Source organism: Pleurodeles waltl, chromosome 8 (genome assembly GCF_031143425.1).
Source record: "Pleurodeles waltl isolate 20211129_DDA chromosome 8, aPleWal1.hap1.20221129, whole genome shotgun sequence".
NCBI classification, from domain to species: Eukaryota; Metazoa; Chordata; class Amphibia; order Caudata; family Salamandridae; genus Pleurodeles; species Pleurodeles waltl.
Genome location: NC_090447.1, coordinates 419,451,281 through 419,470,688, shown reverse-complemented (window position 1 = coordinate 419,470,688; position 19,408 = coordinate 419,451,281). Strand labels below are relative to the sequence as shown.

The 19,408-nt window shown below is 47.5% G+C and overlaps 1 protein-coding gene across 4 annotated transcripts in view; it reads left to right on the top strand.

Annotated features, from left to right (window-relative positions):
- The window catches only part of HERC2 (HECT and RLD domain containing E3 ubiquitin protein ligase 2), a 1,448,528-nt gene that overhangs the window by 249,957 nt on the left and 1,179,163 nt on the right, over positions 1-19,408 (top strand). For all 4 annotated transcript variants that reach the window (XM_069204283.1, XM_069204284.1, XM_069204285.1 and 1 more), the window contains exon 16: positions 3,658-3,851. In XM_069204283.1, coding sequence (XP_069060384.1) covers positions 3,658-3,851 — 194 coding nt within the window. The remainder of the gene's footprint in view (positions 1-3,657; positions 3,852-19,408) is intronic.

The window sequence follows — 19,408 nt, the reverse complement described above, 5'->3', positions numbered from 1 at the left end:
GCACATATTTGTAATTTAATGCATAGTATTTAGTAGAGTGTTTGTAATAAAAGTAATACATTTTAAAAGAAAAAGCACCGACAGAACAATTATTTTATTGAGTTCTTCTGTTATGTACCAGAGAGCTTGGGTTACTAGCCCACATACCTCCCCTGAGTAGGCCTTGGACTGCTCTGCTTTGCTACACTGAGAGTCCAGTGCCACATTAGGGTATTTGGTTCCCAGTAAAAAGACACATGCAAACTTATTACTTGTGAAGGACTCAAATCCTTTGCCACTAATTACCCAATTTCTGAAAGCTGATATACTAGACATGCTATAGGTCAAACTTGAACACATCATGTGTCTGAGTGTAGAATTCCAATAGAGGTGTTGTCAAATATGTGTCTTGGTGCCTGTTTTCATTGCTTTTCAATTGCTTCTGAATTATGGGAAATCTTTTTGAAATGTTGGTTTAATACCACAATTCTAATGTCCTTTTATTTTTGGAATATAGTGTTAAGAACTTGTCACATGGCAAAACTGAAAAGTATGAACTAATGGTGCACTCAGACCATATAAAGCTACCGTGTTAAGAGATCTTGGAAATCGGGAAAGTGCATAATCTAGCTTGTTTCCTGTATATCTGTTAAACGTTTTGAAAGTCTCAGTTTATCATAATACTGGTAAAGTCCAGAGAGTCTGATCCCTACATCATCAAAAAATCTAGTGGGTGAAAGGCCACCTTAGGTAGCCCAATGAAGGATTCCCTAGGCTTTAAATCAATTCCAAGTTTTGAACTTGGTTCTGTTGAGCACAAAGGTGCTTTTATATCTGAAGTTTAGACTTGGCATTTTATCGCTTGCTACATTTGCATACAAGTGGGCCACAAATCTTAAGATTTTTTGTTATTGCTATCACCTTGAAGAAACTGATTTACAGATTTTGTTATTTTATCCATTCTATTGTAAATATAAAAGTCATGTTTTTTAAGAACCTAGTTATCAGGAACTTCTTGTCTTTTTACCTAACAAAATCTGATACATGAGGTCCTCCGTTTTTGCTGTTTCAAGATGTTTTTATCTGGCATGAAAATTAACCACTTGTGTGCATTGGACAGCCCGGAGCCATCTGACGCGGCAGTGCTTTTGTGCGTCAGACGGCTCCCGCCCATCTGCGTTCATGGCACTTGAAATCCCTCTGGTGCAGGCACCAGAGGGATTTATTTTGGAAATCTTTAGCCTTGTTTGCTGAGGAAGCGAGCAGCAAAGCTAACAATATCGCCACCAGGGACTTTTTATATTCAGGAAACGGTGGAGGCTTCCCAGAATGTGAAAGGTGTAATACCCGCATCCAAACGTCCTCCTGTTAGTTTTGTGGAAAACCAGGTACTTACCTCGCTGGGGGTCACTCTGGTACTCAACTCTTGGGGTTCCTAGTTCCTCCAGCTCCCCTCTACTGGTTCCACTTCCTTGGGTGGGGGTATTCCTTTCACATTCCACATTTTTTTAATATATGGTTTGCCCCTCTCCCCCCCCCCCCCCCGCACACACACACACACACACACTGTTTGCTATTACTTTTACCAGTGGCTATTGCTTTCTGTGCTTTTTCATGATTGCTAATGTGTATATAATAGTATGTTTACTTACCTCTGGTTGGGGTATTCCCTATACAGTATTTTAGTATTTGTGTTACCCTAATAAAGTGCCTTTATTTTTTGTAACAGTGTGCGGTTCCTTCAAGTGTGAAACTGCTGTGTGACTATAGTAGTATGGCATAAGCTTTGCATGTCTTCTAGATAAGTCTTGGCTGCTCATCCACAGCTACCTCTAGAGAGCCCTGGCTGCCTAGACACTGCCTACACTTCATTAATAGGGGACACCTGGGCTTGGTATAACATAACATAACACCATAGGTGCTCAGCACACGCCAGGCCAGGTTCATACATGCTTCACATGCATCACACACCATTTTCTTAGCCACAATGCCCTGCAAACCTGCAACTTTGCCTGAAATCAAGCATTTTCCATACATTTGTGTGATGGAAAATTCTGGAATCCCCAGGAATCTAAACAATTTCTACCACCCAGCATTGGCCCGTCTGCACTGATAAAAATTCTGCCCCACTTGTATGGGTGCCCAAAGCAGTCAGCCTAAAACATATGGACAGACCTGCCCTTTTGGACCCGCTTTGGTTCCCCCCACAACCCCCCCCACACAATTTCGACAAGTTTTTGGCCCTTCCCTGTTGCAGGCACTTGGCCCACGTGCATAAGTGAGGTATCATTATTATCAAGAGACCGAGGGAACAATGGTTGGTAGGAAATTTGTGGCTCCCTTCAAATTCTAGAACTTTCCATCATAGAAACGTGAGCAAAATGTGTTTTCTTCGACTAATTTTGAGGTGTGCAAGAAATTCTGGGTAACAGAACCTGGTGAGAGCCACAGTAGGACCCTAAATCCACAGGTAGGCACTTTGCAGAAGAACAAAAAGGGCCAGTTTTTCATGGATAAATGTCTTGTGTCCACGTCATGTTTGGGCCATTTCCTGTTGCGGGCACTTGGCCTACCCACACAAATGAGGTACCATTTTTATCGGGAGACTTAGGGGAACACCAAATAGTAGCACAAGTGTTATTACCAATTGTCTTTCTCTGCATTTGTCCTTTTCAAATGGAAAACTGTGCGTAAGAAAGAAGCCATTTTGAGAAATGCCCTCTAATTCACATGCTAGTATGGGTATCCCCAAATTCAGAAACGTGCAAATAAACACTGCTTCTAAACTCCATATCTAGTGCCTGTTTTGGAAATACATATGTTTCCTTGATAACTATTTTTCACTCTTTATATTTTACCAAATTAACTACTGTATTTCTGATACACAATAAAACACAATTTCAAGATGCAGCTCAGTTATTCGCTCTGGGTACGTAGGGTTCTTGGTGAACCTACAAGCACTAAGTATCCCAGCAACCAGACAGGTCCAGCAGAAATAACAGTTTATTGCTGTGGAAAATCTGTCATAGAAGAAGTTACAGATAAAAAAGTAGACATGCATGTTTTTTTTTTTTTTTTTTTTTTTAACTCAATATTTGTTTTATTTCAACTGTTTACTTTTTATAGGAAAACGTTGAAGGATCCACACAAATGACCTCTTGGTGAATTTGTAATTTTGTCTAGTTTTCAGAAATATATAGCTCCCTGGGATCCACCATTGGTTTCACACCCATTTTTTCCAAAAAAAGGCTTACCACAGGAGAGGGGAGACCTAAAAGTGAAGTGGTTACAAGCCAAATGTTCATGTATTGTCCTTGAAATGCCATACTGTATCGATTTTAAAATTATGTGAGAACTTTATTACTTACTGCTGGTTGACACAAAGAGAAGGATCATATAAAATACTTGTTGCACCTTTAAAATCAGTCTCTGCTCATTTTGATTCATTAACTTTTCTGTATTAGGAAGTTATGTAATGTGTATACTGATATGTGAAATAAGGTCTGAGACTTGTGTCTTGATAATGAATTGACGTTTAACTTCATATTATGTTGTTACTAATTGCTGTGAAATATTACTTAATGTTGGATTTTTTTTTTTTTATTGTGTTGATTTTATAATATGTTTTTGGGTATTATTAGCTGAAATCGAGTGAACTAAGCAAACTTATTCCAACAGGTAAAAAAGTGATTGATGTTGCAGTTGGCTCAACTCATTGCTTAGCACTTACGGAAGACGGTGAAGTTCATAGTTGGGGGAGCAATGATCAATGCCAACATTTTGACACATTGCGGATCACCAAGCCTGAACCAACAGCTCTCTCAGGGTTAGACACAAAACATATTGTTGGAATTGCTTGTGGGCCTGCACAGGTATGTTTTTGGATATTTACATTATGTTTCAGTAATGTCCACATTTACATCCATTTGTATTGCACTCAAATATTGGTAGCTTTATTCCTGCTGTCTAACGCATTTCAAGATTGCACTCTTAATTATACGCTCTTCAGACTCTCACAATATGATTTTATAAACTAAACCTTCTTCATTAACAAATGTATTCCAACACATTTTTGCAGAAGCAATGAACACATTGATTTCGTTCTGACATCCAGACAAATAGAGTTCAGGTGTGGGGTCATATGAATATCTCAAATACCCTTTCTGCAGGTAACATCCCTAGGTGCTTAGTCTGAAAAAGCCTGCGGCCTTGTTTTATTTTTATTTTTCACACACTTGTCTGCAGTCTGATGATGTCTAGGCTGTGGGTGTGTGGAGTGCCACCAGAGATTTTAAGCTTGTCTGCAAGATATGCAGGGCTGCTGGTCGTGATGGTTTTGTAAGTGATTTTGCGGTTTTGAGGCTGGTGTGTCCTGGCAGTGGGAGCCATTTAAGTTCCTTCAGGATGTGGGTGATGTAGGAAGCTGGCTGTCTATGCAGTGTGCCACATGTAGGGGTACACCTTGCAGTTAGTCCAACGGCCCTTATTGGTTTACAGGCCTAAAAGTGACAATCCTAAAAGCTCTCTTCTGTGGTAGTGTGGGCATGCAGTTAGGCTTATAAGAGGGTAGTTCTAAGCATTTGTTGAACACACAGTTAATAATTGAGACACACTTGAGAAGGAACTCTAGACCATTGTTTAGTTTTAACTGTTTCTTTGTTAATATTGTGTTTCAACACCAGAATACATTCAAGAAGATAAACACTATTGCAGTTTGTATCAACTTAGCAAGTAAGTAATACTTTTACTTAAATTGCTTTTACGCAGAAAAGGTTCCAAAGTACTTTTACTGTAAAAGGGTCCTTGCAAACAGTTCTCGGGGTCCCCTTTGGATTGTAGGGTACTAGGGGTGGAATATCTCAAGCAAGACCAGCAATACAGTTTTACCTGTCCTGGGGCGTCCGGCTGCAGTGGGTCTGGTGCCTTGTGAACCGCACAGTTGAAAACAATGGGGACCACCTAGAAAGAGACTGCAAGGGGGTCCTGGGGACACGTCCAGGAGCCCTAATGGATTACTCGGTCGTTGGGGGTCCTAGGAGCAAGAGAACAACTTTTGATGCCGTAGACCTGGGCCGGGAAGCTCGAGTGCAGCGGGTCTTTGTCGTCGGTGCTTCTGCGTCAAGGTGCCACGGTTGTTTGGGGAACCTGCAAGAAGAGGGACAAAGCAGTACAGCTTAGACAGCTTTGGAAGATGTCCTCTGCAATGCTGATTTGCCTCGTTGGCTGGTCTTTGGGTGTGACATTGGAATCTGGAGTGGACTTCAACAAGCCTTGGAATTTGCATGGGGTCTGGTGCCCCAGGTGTTGGTGCAGCTCGGCTCCGGTTGATCCCGATGTCTTCTCACTCAGAGGAGAGGCTGGACTGGCCTCTTGGAGCATAATTACCTCCTTCTGGGAGGCTTCTGTGTTGGTGGAACCGGTGGCCAACAGGGCGATGATTTGGACGATGTGGTTGGTGCCTGCAGGACTCAGGTAATTGGTTCCTCCAATCCAAGGGAGATGCTGACTGGCTGGCGAAGTGCCAGAGAACCTCTAAGGCTTTTGGAGTCCCCACAGCTGCAGGACAATTTAAGATCTCGCAATTGTCAGGATAGGAGCAGGAAGGCAGGGTTTCGCCCACTCCCCACAGGAAGTGATCATCTAAGTGGTGTAATGACCCCAAAGGTAAGTAGCCCATTGGCTTCTATCCTTCACTCCCATTAATGCCCCTTAATTGAGTATTTAGGGGACCCCCTGACACCAGGAAAGCAGATCAAGTCACAGAAGACAGATGAAAGAGAACGAGATCAGAAGACCACACCAAAGATTGGCACAAAACCCTGCTAGGCTGCTGGCACTTCAACCATCTTTGGCCCGACATCGCTAAGAGCTGGACACCCTCCCCAAAACCCTTGTAGGACTGCCCAGCACCTCAACAACCAGGAAGATCTACCTTGGAACAGAGAAGCTGCTTACCTTCATCTGCAGGCACCGTTTGCAAAACTCGGTTCTCTGTCCCGTTGGCCATAGGCCCTCCAAGCGAACAATGAGCCAGGAGAAGATTGTGTAGGAAAGTAGCATCTTTCTGGCAGAGTTACGCCCACTTTTTGCCTTGTGTCTGTGTGTTTAGATTGTAGTACACTGGAATCCTGCTACCCATGACCCCTGTGTCAGTGCTCTCTCCTCTAAATTTGGTTGTTTGGTAACTTTTATGCCCCACAGTTGGGATACTGGGGCACCCATGTAAGTCCCTAGTATATGGTACTCTGGTACCAAGGGCATTGGTACACCAGTGGTCTCCCATGGGCTGCAGCATGTATTATGCCACCCATGGAAGTCTATGCAAACTGTGTCTGCAGTTCTGCCATTGCAGCCTGTGTGAAATGGTGCATGCACCTTTCACTCTAGATATACGGTCTGCCTTACATCTCAGTCACTGCACCTGGAGACTATGTCAACCCTGTAACATTTAGGTCCTTGAGCCCAGGGGCAGGGTGCATGATACTGCGTGTGAGGGCACTCCTGCATGAGCAGAGGTGCCCCTACAAACCCTAGACTCCCTTCCCTGGGCTTTGTAAGTGCACGGCAGCCCTTTTAAGGTATGTAGTGGAAACTGGTCAGCACGAGTAGTCCGTCTACATAATGGCTTCTCCGAACCTAGGCATATTTGGTATCAATCATGTTGGAATCATGCAACTACACTGATTCCAGTGTTAGTTGCATGATACTGTGTGTGATTCCTTAGAGGATCCCCCAGATCTGCCCGTACAGCCTTGTAGGGGCTTGCTGCCATCCTGCAGAGCTGCCAACTCCTAGACACTGTTCTGCTCTCTTGATGCTGAGCCTAACCCGAGCAGGGAAAGACAGTACAAATAATTTCCTCTAGGAAGGAGGTGTGACCTTCTCTCCTTTAGAACTAGGTGTCTCTGGGATTGCATGAGGTGGCCTCTCAGCTCCACCAGACTGCTTTGAATGTGCCCTCCTTGCATAAACCGGTTTGCACCAGTCCAGGAAATCCCGGTTCCCGCTCTGACCTGAAACCACACAAAGGACAGGGGAGTGACCACTGGAATGGAGCCCCTGTGCACTGCGACGGTTTGTCTTACCAAGGTTTGTTGACTCTTCCTCCACGAGATTTTGAGGTCGAGAAAGCTCCAGCATTCTGCAACTGTGCAGCTTGCACTCTGCAGCTACTGCGAGTCCTGTTTTGTTGTGCTGCTGAGTCCTCCCTACGACTGCAGACAGTGGGTCACTCATGGAGGCTCCAACGATTCCTGATTGCTTGCCTGCGTGCTGAGGGTTAGCCCTGACTCCCCTCCAGGGGTTGAGTCTTCTGGACCTTGCTGGTCCCTAAAATCCGGCAAACTTCCTGCAACTTATTCTTGCATTTGCCAGTGCTTGTTGGAGGTCCTGCTGACCACTGACATCCTCCTGCAACCTGGCGACCGATGTGGGACAGCTCTAGGGTGACTCCAAGGATCTTCCTGCATCCCCTGGACTCTACAGCTGAACCTCTTCCTTCACTGACCTACAGGAACTTCACCTCTAGGAGGGTAGGCATTGCCTACCTGCACCACCTGGACATCTCCAAGTGGTATGGACATTGTCACCTTCTTTTTCAGGTATTTAACATCTGGAATCCACCTTTGGGTTCCACCGACCTGGTCCATGGGTCGTGATAGCCGCTGGCTACCGAGGCTCCCATTGACTCTGAGGGTTTCTGATGTCACTTTACCCCTGTGCACCTCGGCGTCCTGGTGTAGGTACTCCAATCTTCTGAATATCCACGGATTGGGGTACTATCCAAACTTCTTTTTGCCAACTGGTTTCATCCGGGTCCTCTGGGAAGGGTCCTGAATTCTGCAAATTCCAGCCGCGACAGTCCTGTGTTAGCCTATGGGACACCCAGCTCACTAATTACTCTGCACTTGGGCCCTGTGGGATTTCTGACACTTAGCTCTGGTAATTCCTTACTCCCCCAGCTCTTGGGATTCTAACACACTTACCTTGTTTGGGGTTGTCCATTCTTATACCACCTTCTTAGTATATGGTTTGCCCCACTACCCTCATAGGGAGCCATGTATTTCTCTGCTTTTCCTGCATGTTGCTAAGTCTATATTTGGTGTGTAGATATCTCCAAGTGGAAATGTAGCAATGTTAGCACATCAGTTGTGTTGTAATAAAGAATACTGAATACGATGACTGACTGACTTTTGTGGTATTGCAAGTGTTTTACACTCCTCCTCAATAAGCTTTAGCTGCTTTCCACAGCTGCCCCTAGAGAGCTTTTGCTATCTGGACACCTACAAAATATCACTAAGAGTTGCTTGGACTCCGTATAGGAGGCCACACTATAGGTGTACACCATAAACTGAGCCAGCCTCCTACAGTTTGTAGCTGAGGAGGTCAGCCCCACCACCTCACCTAGGTGCTGAGACGCTGACCCCACCCGGAGGCTCCCTGCGCCTGTACCTAGGGTACTGGACCCCTTGCAACAATCAAGGCTTTTTGGTGGTCCAATCTGGATTCTAACAGCAGCAAAGCAGACCTACAGTCGAGGGACATCTGGATCCACAGGCCATTCAGGAGAGTGGCTCCACTGCCCTGTTTCCCTTCATTACTAGGTCACCAAGACCCAGAGCAAGTCTCTGACCATTGCTACCCGACGCCTCAAAACATGTCTGCACCTGAGCCCCACAGCCCGTGTTCGAGGGAGGCAACAGTGCCCAAGAAGTTGTGATTCCCTCTGGAGCAGAGCCTACCCTCGGGTTTGGCAAGACTGGACTCCCAGTCGCAGCCTAAAGCCTCTTTCTGTAGGCCCCCTCCAAGTGTGAGTATGTCCTGCACCGCGATCTGATACCTGAAAGCACAACTGCACCCGAGCCCCACAAACTGAGGAGATTTGGACCAATGGTGTCCTTACATGCCCGAGCAGCTCAAGGACTCGCCCTAACGTGGGTTCGCAGGACTACACACACACACACACACACACACACACACACACACACACACCACACACCACACACCACACACCACACACCACACACCACACACCACACACCACACACACCACACACCACACACACACTGCAACCTCTTTGTAACCGGACCGATCCCCATGGACTTGTACGGGCACCCGACGCTGCAACGCACCTCTGCACCCAGATGACCTGTTGGTACTGTCTTGGACCTTGTCCCATGCTAACCTTAAGTCCAGGAGGAGAGTCTTGTAAGTTGCTGACAAGTATCTGAATGCAGTATATGTTTTCCCCCCAGGATATCATTAACGCTCCAGAAATTGCGCTGGGTGAACTTTTGAAACATGAAAATTCATATCTTGAAAAGTACTCAACCAATTCTGATGATCTTGGTGCCGAAATTCATTAAAAAAATCTGTTATTTTTATAAATTGGTGTTGGATTTCTTTATTGAGTGTGTGTCTCACTTACTCTGTATGTACAACAAATGCTTAACACTATCCTCTGATTTGCCTAACGTTTCACCAACACTGCCACAAAAGAGAGCTATTAGGGTTATTTTTTCAACCCCCTGTCAGTCAATAAGGGTCTCCCTGGAGTACTTGCATAGTGTCCCTTTGCATTAGTACACTACATAGATAGCCAGTTTCCTACAACATCCCTTCTAGACACTCCTGCTTTTCCCTCCTAGGTGTGGCTGGCAAAATCTGTGTCGACTTACATGTGTTATTTAACTTTTACACAGCCTGCACTATTTGTCTGCATTAATGTCAGTTAGCCACAATGGTGACCACATTTTAGTCCAGTCATGAAAAGCGCTCCATTGCTGCAGGTGGCTAACCAGAGTGAAAAGGAGTGTGGAAATACAGCAACACTTTGCAGTAGAAACCTTTTTAAGGACACAGCAAATCTAGACTTATTAACAAAGATATAGGGCCTGATTTAGATCTTGGCGGAGGGAATACTCTTGTCACAGACATGACGGATATCCAGTGCGCCCTACTACAGTCTCTATAGGAAGTAATGGGATAGGATCCAAATCAGGCCCTTAGTGTCCAACCTGAACTGGGCCATACCATATGTTTGATGGCATGTGTGACTGTAGTTACACATGCTCTGCATACTTCTACCATCTAGTGTTGGGTCCGGAAGGTTGCAAGTTGTTTTTGTTGAAAAGTCTTTCAAGTCATGAGGTAAAATGACTCCTCTGGCTTAGGCATACACTCTATTTTCAGATAGTTTTTTTCTGCCATCAGGACCAGTCGTGTTCTCTCAGAGCTCCGGTTCAAGATGGTTTTAAGCCTCTTCCATAGAAATCTCTTCAAAAACTGTCAGTATTGTTCATCGAAATCGATACTCTATCCTTTTGTGTTCCGTGATGAAGAAATCTTAATTGATTTGAAGTATTTCGATTGAGGCCTTTCGGACTGCTATTTTCTCCATCCCACGCCTCAGAGAATTAAGGTGGTCATTACAACCCTGGCGAACGGTGTTAAAGCGGCGGTAAAACCGTCAACAGGCCGGCGGTAAAACAATTGCAATTACGACCGTGGCAGAAACCGCCAACAAAGACAGCCACTTTAACACTCCGACCGCCACGGCGGTACAAACAACAGCGCGGCGATCACCGCCAACAGACAGGCGGGAGACAAAGTACCGCCCACATTATCACAACCTACCAATCCGCCACCTTTTCCGGGGCGGATTCATCGCGGATAAAAACACGGCGGAAACAGGAATTTCGAAGGGAAAACGCTCACCTCTACACACCCCACGAGGAACGAGGACACCATGGACCCGGAACTCCAAATTCTCCCTGCGACAGTCTTCCTCCTCCTCTACCAGGAGCACGAACGCCGGCGGCGAAGACCACGGTGAGTACTGCACCTACGACACAGGGGAGGGGGGAGGGAAAAAACAGGGACACACACACGCAACACCCCCACCCTCACCCACTACAACACACACAAATGCATATCAATACATCACAGTAACACCCCCAAACCTCCCCGGAAGAATGCAAAGACAATGGAAAATTAGTGTAACCATTGTAATATATTAAAAACAAGTAGGCAGAAATATATATATATACCATGTACAAAATATATACCAAGCATAGTAGTCCAGGTAGTGCACTAATATAGTCCGTGGAACACTGGGACCACATGGTATGGGCGAGGCCCACACAAGATCCCCGACCATGACGGAGGGAACACTGCAGGGGCATCAGAGAGCAAGAAAACAGGCACCTCAGGGGGAGGGAAAGGGGGGCACCCCAGCCGCTTGAGTGCACAACGCCAAATCCACGAGGGGGCCACATGCCCACTGTTCCATCCTGGGGAGTGCAAAGCCACAGTCTCTCAAGTCTCTACAGTGGGTGGTCTGCCCACTGTTCAATCCTGGGGAGTGCAAAGCCACAGTCTCTCAAGTCTCTACAGTGGGTGGTCTGCCCACTGTTCAATCCTGGGGAGTCCAAAGCCACAGTCTCTCAAGTCTCACAAGTGGGTGGTCTGCCCACTGTTCAATCCTGGGGAGTGCAAAGCCACAGTCTCACAAGTGGATGTCAGTCTCCACTGGTTATGGAGGGGGCATGGTGCCCAGAGTGCTTCATCCTGTTAAGGACAGAGGTAGTGGATGTCAGTCTCCACTGGTTCTGTAGGGGGCATGGTGCCCAGAGTGCATCATTCACCCCGTGACGGACTCGGTTGCGTCAGTGCCCCTGCCGCTCATGGGCTAGCGGTGCTTGAGATAACGGTGCCCTGTTCAGCGGTGCTTGAGATGGCGGTGCCCTGTTCAGCGGTGCTTGAGATGGCGGTGCCCTGTTCATCGGTGCTTGAGATGGCGGTGCCCTGTTCAGTGGTGCTTCAGATGGCGGTCTCCATTGCAGGGTCTCAGCTGCTGGCGGTCCTTCATGGCCCAGAGAGACATGTTCAGTGCATGCATTACCGCTAACGTTGGCGGACATGACAGACAAAGAAGCCCCCTGCACTAAACCGCGCTCTTGGGCTCCACTGTTCAATTTCTGGGAAATGGCCTACAAGGCTATGGACGACATCTGTACACATGGATGACACAGGGGCATGACTAGCTGTACTTGGCACTCTACAGAGGTGGGCTGGGGTGCCACATGGCCTGACATACGGAGGGGCCTTGCCTACGGAACTCGCCCTGGCCTAAGGAAACCCACAGCCCTCCTCCCCCACCCAGACACCTCCAGTGCGCGCAAAGTCAGCAGAATGAGAGTGTACTCACCCACTTGTGGCTGCTGTGATGCCCTCAAGCGCCCATCCAACTCCGGATATGCCACCGCCAGGATCCTGAACATCAGGGGGGTCATGGTGCGACGGGCACCCCTCCCAAGTTGGGAGGCCATCCCCAGCTGAGCCTCCGCCATCTTCTTGCACCAGCGGCGAATGTCCTCCCCTCTTTTACGGCAGTGGGTGCTCCGTCTGTGGTAGCCCCCCAGGGTCCGGACGTCCTTGGCGATGGCACGCCAAATATCTTTCTTCTGGTGGGCGCTGACCTACATGAAATGTACAGGGGAAAAAGAGAAGTTATTACCAACTGCACCGTCAAAGTGATTGGCCCCCATCCCTACCCTTGCCATGTGGCACATGCATTCACCGTCTTTCATACACGCAGCACTCTCCCCCCCTTCCTTCTTACATCCAGCCCTCTCCACACAGGTATAGCCCATACAGCATGCTCCCAGTGTACTTACCTGTTTGTCTGGAGGACCGTAGAGTAGCGTGTACTGGGGGAGGACCCCATCCACGAGTTTCTCCAACTCCTCCGATGTGAAGGCAGGGGCTCTTTCCCCAGACACTCGAGCCATTGTCTCTTCCAGACCGAGGTCACAGCAGCACTTGCAGTGTAGATCCTCTCCTGTCGAAGATCAGGGTCCAATGTTAACCAATGCAGCATTGCGCCACGGTCTTCGACCGCCTACCGCGACGGTGTACAACGCCAGCGCAGTTACGTCACATCCCACTGTCCCACTTTGCAGGTCAGGCAGCTGCCATTTCAGGGGCCCACATGGCTTCATTTCCAACTGCGTCACTCATACCTAGGCCTAGACTCAACACACATACAGGCCACCTTTTGTGTATGATAGATGTCCTGTGTAAACTCTGGGTACGTACCTCTGAGTTGTTTGACTCTGTGCTCGCTGTTGTCCTTCATAGGCACCGCCCGCTGGGACATGTGAGGAGATGGCGGCATCCTCCTGTGTACCGACCGTTGGTGGACCTTTCGACAATGGAGGAGCGATATTTGATTATCACCTACAGGCTTGACCGTGCCACAATCCAGGAACTGTGTACCCAGTTGGAGCCAGACCTGATGTCAGTAATCCGCCATCCCACAGGAATCCCCCCCTCAAGTGCAGGTGCTGTCAGTGCTCCATTTCCTTGCAAGTGGTTCCTTTCAGACAACAGTGGCCATGGCATCAGTGATGTCCCAGCCTATGTTTTCCAACGTATTGTCCAGAGTGTTGTCTGCCCTTCTGAAACACATGCAGAGCTACATTGTTTTCCCTCAGGCGGAGGATTTGCCTACAGTGAAAGGGGATTTCTATGCCCTGGGACACATCCCCAACATCATAGGTGCCACTGATGCAACACATGTGGCTTTGGTACACCTGGCTCAGTGCATGACGCCTACATCCTGCGGAATAGCAGCATCCCTTATGTGATGGGTCAACTCCAGAGGCACCGTGTGTGGCTATTGGGTGAGCACCTGGAATCAAGTCCGTGGGAATGGTTGTCTGGGGATATCCCTCCAGGTTAGTGCGTGTCTAACAGTTGTCCCTCACCATTTGCAGGTGACTCTGGTTACCCCAACCTGTCATGGCTACTGACCCCAGTGAGGAAACCCAGGACAAGGGGCAGAGGAACGCTACAATGAGGCCCATGGGCGAACTAGGAGGGTGATTGAGCGGACCTTCGGCCTCCTGAAGGCCAGGTTCAGGTGCCTCCATATGACAGGTGGATCCCTATTCTACTCACCAAAGAAGGTGTGCCAGATCATCGTGGCCTGATGTATGCTTCATAACTTGGCTGTGCGACGACCGGTGCCTTTTCTGCAGGAGGATGGTCCAGATGGCGGTGTTGATGCAGCTGTGGAGCCTGTGGACATTGAATACGAGGAAGCAGGGGAAGAAGACATGCACAACAGGGACTCAGTGATCCAGTAATATTTCCAGTGAGACACGGGTAAGAATACAGAGCTGCCTACTACATGTACTTTAACACTACTACCTCTACTGTGTGTCGTTTTCACCCAGTGTATGGTCACTGAGTTGTCCCTTTCCCTTACCATTTCACAGATGTGGGTCCCACTGTGTGACATCTGCTTAGATTCCTCATGGACTAGAGCTATGTGACATAGGTATGTTGACATTAAACTTGAAAGAGCATTTTGTCACTGTAATTGCTAATACACTATTTCGAAATCACAGACAGACTCCAGATTGTTTTGTGCTTTAAGTGTGTTTATTTAAGTGCTCAATATTGGAGGGGGTAGTGAAATGGTGAGGGGTGATGGCGGAGGAATGTCCAGGGCAGAGTCCAGTCTATTAGTCTCACAGGTGCATTGCCCATATGGGCATAGGAAGTGGAGCTGGGGCAGTTTCAGTATGGACAGGGTGACAAAGTGGGACAGTAGGATGACAATCAGGGTGGTCTCATTTCTTGGCGGGGGTCTTGGCATCGTGCTCTGTCTTTGTCCTGGATCTCAGGGACTGTTTGCGGGGTGGCTCTCCCTCTGCAGGGGGTGGAGTGCTGGTGTGGTGGTCCTGTGGCGGGGCGTCCTGTCCACTAGCGCCGGCGGAGGTGGTGGGCAGTTCATCATCCATGCTAGTGTCAGGGGCCCCATGTAGTGCCACAGTGTCCCTCCTGGTGTTCACAAGTTCCTTCAGCACCCCTACGATGGTGCCCAGGGTGGAGCTGATGGTTCTGAGTTACTCCCTGAAGCCCATATACTGTTCCTCCTGCAGGCGCTGGGTCTCCTGAAACTTGGCCAGTACTGTTGCCATCGTCTCCTGGGAGTGGTGGTAGGCTCCCGTGATGGAGGAGAGGGCCTCGTGGAGAGTGGGTTCCCTTGGCCTGTCCGCCCCCTGTCGCACAGCAGCCCTCCCAGTTCCCCTGTGTTCCTGGGCCTCTTTCCCCTGGACCGTGTGCCCACTACCACTGCCCCCAGGTCCCTGTTGTTGTTGGGGTGGTGGGTTATCCTGGGTTCCCTGTAGTGGTGGACACACTGCTGATTGATGTGTCCTGGGGACGGAGGTATGGGCCCGATGGGTGGGTGCTGTGCTGATGTTTCCAGAGGGTGGAAGGTCTGTAGTGGCCTGTGGCTGGGTGATGGGAACCGACTGTCCCGAGGTCCCCGATGGGCCGGGCTGGTCATCTAGATCCAGTTGGAAAGAGGTGCTGTCATCACTGTGGGCCTCTTCTGTTGGTGGTGTGGACATGTGTGGACCCTCCTGTCCGGTGACGTTGGGTAGGGGTCCTGCATGGGTATGAAAGGATGGTTATTACATCTGTGTGTGTCATGGTGTGCAATGGGTGGGTGACCGTGTACCCCAGTGCTTGCATTCCTGTGTGAGACCTTGTGTGAGGATGGTTTAGGGGGTTGTATGGGTATGTGCAGTGGGCATGCTTTAGTGATGGGCGTCCATGCTTTGTTGTTGCTTGCAGGGCTTGTTGTTGGGATGGGTGGTTTGTGAAATTGGGACATATGTGAGGAGTTGGGGTGCTGGGGGTGAGGGTGAGGGTGGGGGTATGTGATAGCATGCAGGTAGGGTGGGGGTTGTAATAGTTAACATTTGACTTACCAGAGTCCAATCCTCCACCTACTCCTGCGAGGCCCTCAGGATGCAGAATCTCCAAGACCTGCTCCTCCCATGTTGTTAGTTGTGGGGGAGGAGGTGGGGGTCCGCCTCCAGTCCGCTGAACCGCCAGGTGGTGTCTTGAGACCACGGAACGCACCTTCCCCCGTAGTTCGTTCCACCTCTTCCTGATGTCCTCACGATTTCTTGGCTGCTGTCCCACTGCATTGACCCTGTCCACTATTCTTCGCCATAGCTCCATCTTCCTTGCAATGGAGGTGTGCTGCACCTGTGATCCGAATAGCTGTGGCTCTACCCGGACGATTTCCTCCACCATGACCCTGAGCTCCTCCTCCGAGAACCTGGGGTGTCTTTGCCGTGCCATGGGGTGGTGTAGGTGATGTGTGGGCTGGAGTGTGTGGTGATATGTGTGCTGATATGTAATGGTGTGTTGTGTGAGGTGCGCGGAAGTTCTGTGGGTGATGGTGTTGTGTGCCTGTGGATGCTGCTGTTCTTGCTGGTGCTCTCTCTCTGGCCTTCTCTCAGTAATTGTGGTTGTAGGGGTTTGTGGGTGATGTGGGTGTGTGTTTTATATTGTATTGGGTGTGTGGGAGTGGTGTGTGTAGGTGTATCAGGTGTGTCTATTTCGAATTGTCCAATGTGGCTGTGTTTTGTAAGCGTGTGTGTATTTTGAGCGCGGCGGTGTGTACTGCCAATGGAATACCGCGGTTGAAAGACCGCCGCGTTGATTCGTGTGTCGTGATAGTGTGGGCGTATTTCTGTTGGCGTGACAGTGGAGGTTTTGTTTTCGCCAGTTTATCACTGACCTTTGGTGTGGCTGAATTTTGGCGGATTCCGAAATGTGGGTCATAATAGCTGTGGCGGAATTTCGCGGCGGTGTGTTGGCGGTCTTCTGCACGGCGGTAAGCGGCTTTTACCGCCAATGTTGTAATGACCGCCTAAATCTTAATGGAATGGACACTTTTCCGTTTCTGTCCAAAGTGTCACTCCATATTTCAACAGACCGATCAGCATCCGGTCTTCAACCTCTACCTGTCTCTGGAACATAACGAAGAAGAGTGCAAAGCCGGCTAGTCTTTCCAGTTGAAAAAGACTCTGCGAGATAGAAGAGCGTTTCACCGACAAAATGCAGAGTCAAGAAGTCGAGGAAACGCCAGACATTTTCAGACTTCGAGACACCATGTCGAACACTGAACGAGTGCAGAAACATCACAAAGCTTCCACTGCTGAGGAGGAGGCTTTTCCTCTTCAAGATTCAGTCTGGGAAGCCAAAATGACTCTCGAGATGCAGGAAATTCCTCCAGGTAAAAAAACTGTGAGTAAAAATCAACCTGCTCCAACCAAAAAGTTCACAAGTATGGAAGGAAACGATATTTGAGCCGCCACTGCCCTCGGGCCTTGACAGGCATCAAAAAACTTTCAGGTGCCTCACCCTCGACTATATAATCACAAAAGCAGATGCTTGTGGAGGAATTATTCATAAATATTCATCAGTTAATGGATTTCTTTTACAATAAACGTGATGCTCAAAGACAGGACCAAACATGCGTTGTTTATATATTTCAAACCATTATATTTTGATTTAATTCATTAAAACAGTACATAGAATATTATTTTGCTGCTATCTGTTTTAAACCATTAAGTTCTGAATTATGTCATTAAAACAGTACACAGAATACAGTTTTTGCTGCACTGGTGTCTACTAAGATGCCCAAACACCCCTTCACTGGGCATCAGTAGATAGACAACGACCTCCTGACTCGAGCTTATAAACCACATAATCCTTCACAATTTAACTCAAAACATTTGGTTTAGGTCCAAATACTAAAAACATTCATAAATGGCCAGAACAACTTAGACAATGACAATTATGTCATGGAGGACTTGAAGTTGACGTCACTTTCACACTGGGGTGCACGAGACCATCATCAGGACATACTGTCAATATTAGGTCAATCCTGTAGGTACTGATAAGACACATAGCAGACTATTTCTATAAAAGAAAAAACACATAGTGCAAAGACAACAAGTCAAACACCAGTTATATCATCCACCTACAAACCACCAAGAAGTGAACAAATCGACAGGCATGGTCTATCACCAAGAAAAATCAGATAATGTGCTCAAACACAAGTGTGACAAAGCAGTATCTCACAAAACCGAATAAATAGATAAATATATTGAATAAATAAAGATAAAATAAAGATCCAGGTCGGGTAAAACCATCTCCCCTCCTGGCTGGCACCGAAACTCAAACAAAAGTCAGCCTCTTCCACACTAAGTCGAAAACCATCTAGGGTGACCACCCGTCTGTAATTTTCAAGGACTGCCCGTAATTTCGCCCTATCATCCGTTGTCCATGATGAAAGGTTGTCTTTATTCAACTTGTTTGACTAACATAAGGTTACTTACCTTAATGTTTTAAAATGGTTAGAAACATAATCAAAATTTACTACAGAACAAGGACGTAATGTGACACTTGAATATGGCATACCAGGAGGCAATCACAAAAAGACCACAGTGAGTAAATAGTGCTACGTAAAAAAGAGTAAATAAATGCACTGATAAAGTAATAGACAATGGCTTCTCTTGGACGTTTCTGAAAAACTGATGTTTGTTGTTGAATTTTTGTCCTGAATTGGGACCCTTCGTCCTGAATTTTTGTCCTGAATTTTGACCCTTCGTCCTGAATTTTTTACAATCCTATCCACAATTTGCCTCGATGCCAGGTGGTCACCCTAATGCCATCTACTTCAATACCGAAAGCTTCCACTTACCAATCACCATTGACTGTTTCAGCTCCGAAGACTGTCAAAAACACCACCGGAGCCAATTCTTTAGAAGATTAACCAACAGTTCCAAACCAGGCAGTTACAGCTCCACACCCAGTTTTGGTCAAGGCTGTCATTACCACTCCTGCCAAACGCCAGGTTACTTTTGAAGAGGCCTTAGAAACACCTGTGCCTTCAGTCAAACAGAGGAGGATGGAAAAGGACTTGGGTGAGCCACAGCCACCTCCACCTACATCTCCATCACCTATCACTCCACCACCACAAACTCCTTCTTCCCCACAGTCTCAGAGTGACAACCTTGATATCTCTCCACAAGGCTCACCTTACTCTTTTTACGACACAGGCGATGACAGTGTCCCTTTTCATGCTGACACAGGTCCTTGGTCGCAGTATGATGTTGGACACCTACATAGACACAGACACGGAGGTCTACCAAGCTAGACCTTCCCCACCTGATGATACAACTTCTTTCCAAGAACTTACTTGGAGAAAATCAGGTACTCCTCCATAAATATCCCATTAAGGACGATTTTCTTTTGGAGACACTTAACCGCCTCGCATAAGTTTACACAATATCTGCCTATGCTTAATGTTATGTTAAGACTTGCTGAGGATATTTTCCAAGACCCAGCTAAAGCACATATTAATACTCCAAAAGTGAGAAAAAATATAAGGCTTTTCCATCTGATCCAATTTACATCAAGGGTCAGATTCCAGCAGATTATTTAATTGTAACTAATGCCAGGAAGAGAGCTAATTCACAAGCTGCACAGGATTATCCACCTCCTGATAAAGTAAGCTCATTGATGCTTCAGGCAAATGTGTTGCTGCTC